Below are 4485 nucleotides of genomic sequence, written 5' to 3'. Positions count from 1 at the left end.
ACTTGCGAAGTTGAGCGGGCTGAAAAAGGTAGAGCCGAACAGTCCTTAAAAAGGCTCTTAATCTTGTCCAGTTTTGAGATCCTATGATTTGTGACCGGTCAGTTCCCATAGTCATTTATAGGCAACCATAAGTATGCATCGTAGACGTATATGTAGAGGTGTAACCCGTAAACATGGATCAGTTACTGACATGTATCTATGGATATGGATACAAATACACATATATAGCTACAACATTCCTCAGATTTGGGTTCAATTACGAGTAGTTCAAATAAGATATGAATCGACATCGATACCATATATATCTAAATTTGAGTATGCGAAGACATGGTACGAATACTAAATTCCTAGATTTAAATATAGTATGTTTCATATGGATACTAAAGCCATTCGACGTTATGTCGAAAAATATACGTATCATTTATACCCCTCGTACGTATACTAGTCCCTAGTTTTGGTTTACACTTCTAAGAGCATCTTCAGGAGTTTTGTAGAACAACTCTCTATTTTGATTTTTTAGCAAAAAGGAAAAAAGTTCTCTCCAACAGTTTGGTAAAAGAGCTCCTTAAAATTAAAAAAATATCAAATATCCTCTTCAGCTAAGAGCTCCTTAATTTAAAATAAAAAAATGTCAAATGTCCTCTCCACTCCTAAGTTTCTGTAGCCAAAACGAACTTTGTATTCACTTTCCATTCGAAGTTTTTTCTCGGCTGATCGGAATATATTGGACACATGAGTAAATTAAGAAAATAAAAGGTTCTAGGTGAGAAAAAGAAACTATTACAAGATGTTTGATTGATTAGAAATAGTTTGGGCTTGCCAATGCAAAATTGTTTAGGAAGCTAATATAGAAAATTATTAGAAAGAGAAACAAATTAAGGTTGCTATTTATGTTGTTAACTCGCTAAATTTATTGGTTTAGCAAGTTAATTATAGCTCTACGCAACTTACATTTTTTGCTCGTGAAAAAACCCATATCAGGCTAGATCGGTATAACTAGCCCAAATTGGTTGTGCTGGTTTTGAGCCTCGGCTAAAATAGTGCTTCAGATTTAAGCAGAGGGTTCGAGCTGCTGCTGCATGGCAGCTGCTAGCCTGCTAGATGGATGCTGCGAGCTTGCGCGTGCATCCCCGAACACCCCTGAAAGCTGCGCATCCCCTGCCAAAGGAAGTCAGTAGAAGAGTCCCACCCATTGTGACGTGTTTGTTTCAGAAATGATACAACACATGTGACAACTGAGAAAGACAAGAATTGCATCAGTAGCACTGATGGCCACAGATCATTTGTGCTATGCGAAATTATGATAACCTCGATTGGACTTCGAGCATGCGACATTTGAATGTTATGATTGCAATCTTTATTGAACTGAACGGGGGGATGGAAAACATCATCAACACACAGAAACAGCGAGGGTGAACACTGCCTTATTCATATGTGCTAGTACCAAAAAGACCTTATTTTGTACTAGTACGGGATACTCCTCTATGCAGCGACACCGAAGAGGGCCATTTCTCAGTTCCTATTCCTCTACAATATTCAGTTCTGCAGGATCAACAGACATGAACTCACCCTCTTCCGAGAACAAGCCACTAGTAGCCTTGATGACCTTCTTCTGCGGGATCTGACTGATCTTGAGCCGGTCCTCCTCGGTCAGCTCCCAGTCGAATATCTCAAGGTTTTGCTTCAGCCTCTCCTTGTTGTAGCTCTTGACGATGCACGTCACTCCCTGCTCATGTATCCATCGCAACGCCACCTAATAAGAGAAGACGAGACAACATTGAATATAGTTGAAGAGAGCAGAGACTAGACGTCAGGCAGTCACGAGTTGACCACCACTGGTCTCAGTAGTGACATAGCGAGACCAAGAGAAACCAAGGCAAAGACGACGACGAATACGTGATGAACCAAACCTCATCGGCCAGGCCAACGTCCACGACACTACCGCACGTCACAAAACGTCGATCGAAAGCGCGCTAGACTCCAGACGCGGTGGGTGGAAATTGGAAAAGCAAGTAAAAACCCAGCCGGGACAGCGTACCTGCGCGACGGTTTTCCCTCTGGCCTTGGCTATCTCGGCGAGCACCACGGAGTCCAGCACGGCGTTGCCCTGCCCGTCCCAGTTCTGCCCTCCCAGCGGCGAGTATGCCGCGACGTGGATGCCCCTGTCGGCGCAGTACGCCCTCAGCGTCCGCTGCTGCCACGCCGGGTTCAGCTCCACCTGGTTCACCGCGGGCGGGATCGTGGCGACGGCCAGGATCCTGTCGAGGTGCTTGGTGGTGAAGTTGCTGACGCCGATGGCTTTAGCGAGGCCCAGCCGTTGGCACTCCTCCATGGCGCGCCACACGTCCTCGAAGTCCAGCGGCACGGCGTCCTCCTTCTTGTTCGGGAACCTGGGCGGCCCGTTGACGCACACCGGCCAGTGGATCAGGTACAGGTCCACGTACTCCATCTCCAGGTTCCTGCTCCCACGGCACGCGATAGGAATCGTCTTTTATTTGAGAAAAATTCATTTACAATGGTAATTGCGGAGCAGTACAGCAATAGGGACTTACTTGAGAGTTTCCCGGAGGGACGGCAGCACGAGGTCCGGGTGGTTCTGCGAGCACCACAGCTTGGACGTCACGAACAGCTCCTCCCGGGACTGCAGGAGCCCGCGCCGGAGCGCCTCGGCCGCGGCCTCGCCGAGCGGCTTCTCGGTGCCGTACATGAAGGCCGTGTCGAAGTGGCGGAACCCCGCCTCGATGGCCGCCAGCACGGCGTTCTTGGTGGCCTCGTGCACCAGGGGGAACTGCGCCGTGCCCATGCCGACCATTGGCATCGGCCTCGCGTCGCCCGACTGCAGGGTCACCTGTGGCGCCGCCGCTGCCGCCGTCCCCGTGGATGCCATGCTAATGCGCCTGCAGGTCTGATGTGGTGCGCTGTAGTTACAACTCTCTGGTGCGGAATAGGGACAGGATGCGCGTGCCGTGAGCCCGTGCCGGTCGCTTTATTATGTATTGCAAACGTGGTGGTGGACAGGTGACGTGGGCTCTTGTCCCTTTATTGCGTTGGGATTCAGATTCGACGTGGACTCTTGTCCCTTTAGTGCGACCGGACGAGTTACGCTTCCACTTGTTGGAAGCTTTCGTTTTTTTTTCACTTGCCTATCAACCTATACGTTGAACATGAGAGCGATAACTATGGTATAAGCATCCTCACCGGTACGATGATACGAAGACTTTTATTTTTGGATGGTAACATTAAGACTGAGATAGTGTCGTCATCATAGAATAATTTTTTTCGGTCTCTTCTTCGTTTTATTGTGGTTAGATCTGGCCATGATAAAGGACTAGAGAGAATAAGTTTTTAGATCAGTCTTCCTCATTCTTCGGCTGCAGAAAAAAGAACAAGGAAGACATCAGAAAGAAGACGTTTCTCAACTCCACCTACATGAATGTTAGCCGTCGTTTATTGGACATTTGTTCTCAGGCCTTTTGCCAAGTATTTGCCTGTGCGGTCATCCATACTGCAAAGCATCATACATGTTTGATTTTGAGATTTGGAGCTATTCAAAGTGTGGGTATAATTTAGATTAAATCAATTTCTGGATATTTGTAGTGTAATCCAGAGTGCTTGTAACGTGTTGATGTACCCAGCTATTATCTAATATAATTATTCTTTCATCGAAAAAAGAACCTATATCTCTTGTCTATTATATATAAAACTATAATCCATACAACAAGTCTATCTCAAGATAAGTCATCCACATCATCCCACTAACTATCCACACACTACAAGTTTATCTCAACGTACATGTCATTCACATTATCTCTCACTAACTATCCACATCATGTTCCACATACGGTCTGTTCGGGAGGCCGTAAACGATCGTGGATTATTTACTGCTGGCTGGTTTGGTGTGAAAGAAAAACACTGTTTCTGGCTAGAAATTTACGATCGTTTACGAGCAAGCGAACAGGCTGTATATTATCACACTAACTTCCAACCACTTAATTGCAAGATATCCATATCATCTTCACTTAATTTCACTCAAATTCTTCACAATCCCCGCAGCAACACATGAAGTATCTTCTAGTTATTATTCATCTCGAATCTATTGCATGGGTCCTTGGACTAGGTTGGCTAAGTAGAATTGAGTGCAAAAATGTTTGGGTGGGTTTGAAAACACCTCGATATGGCATGAGATGAAAGCATACCAAAATCTTTAGGCCTTGTTTGATACAAATGTATCCACCTCAATCCATATGTGTTGGAGTGGATCATGGTGGAAATTAAAATTAAATTCCACTACAGTCCAGATGAATATATATGCATCCAACAAGACCTTAGTTGGGTATATAGGGCTAGTAGTGGAGGTTTCATGAGAGTTTCATCACATTAAATAAGCTAACATGGTATAATAAGAATGAAGAGAGATGATAAAAAATTAATGGGATTGAAACTTGTCTACACTGTTATGATAAGAGTACGTGGGTAATTAGATGC

The 4485-nt window shown here is 45.2% G+C and overlaps 1 protein-coding gene across 1 annotated transcript; it reads right to left on the bottom strand.

Moving 5' to 3' along the window:
- Nucleotides 1–1349: 1349 nt before the first annotated feature.
- On the bottom strand, nucleotides 1350–2932 carry LOC136497169 (deoxymugineic acid synthase 1-D-like). The gene is made up of 3 exons (XM_066492958.1): nucleotides 2553–2932; nucleotides 2039–2459; nucleotides 1350–1753 (listed from the first exon to the last, which is right to left on the bottom strand). Exons 1-3 carry the CDS (start codon nucleotides 2885–2887, stop codon nucleotides 1520–1522), a joined length of 990 nt encoding a protein of 329 aa, XP_066349055.1. The 5' UTR covers nucleotides 2888–2932; the 3' UTR covers nucleotides 1350–1519.
- Between the last annotated feature and the right edge of the window lie 1553 nt (nucleotides 2933–4485).

This window comes from Miscanthus floridulus, chromosome 12, assembly GCF_019320115.1.
Source record: "Miscanthus floridulus cultivar M001 chromosome 12, ASM1932011v1, whole genome shotgun sequence".
NCBI lineage: Eukaryota > Viridiplantae > Streptophyta > Magnoliopsida > Poales > Poaceae > Miscanthus > Miscanthus floridulus.
The sequence above is the reverse complement of the archived record's forward strand: the minus strand, read 5'-3'. Positions and strand labels throughout refer to the sequence as shown.

What these genes read in the sequence shown, in the direction of transcription:
- LOC136497169 (XM_066492958.1), bottom strand. Translation starts at nt 2,887, where the DNA reads ATGGCATCCACGGGGACGGCGGCAGCGGCGGCGCCACAGGTGACCCTG. An exon ending in TCCCTCCGGGAAACTCTCAA is followed by an intron (nt 2,460 to 2,552) that starts GTAAGTCCCTAT and finishes CCGTGGGAGCAG; the next exon opens with GAACCTGGAGATGGAGTACG. An exon ending in GAGGGAAAACCGTCGCGCAG is followed by an intron (nt 1,754 to 2,038) that starts GTACGCTGTCCC and finishes TTCTCTTATTAG; the next exon opens with GTGGCGTTGCGATGGATACA.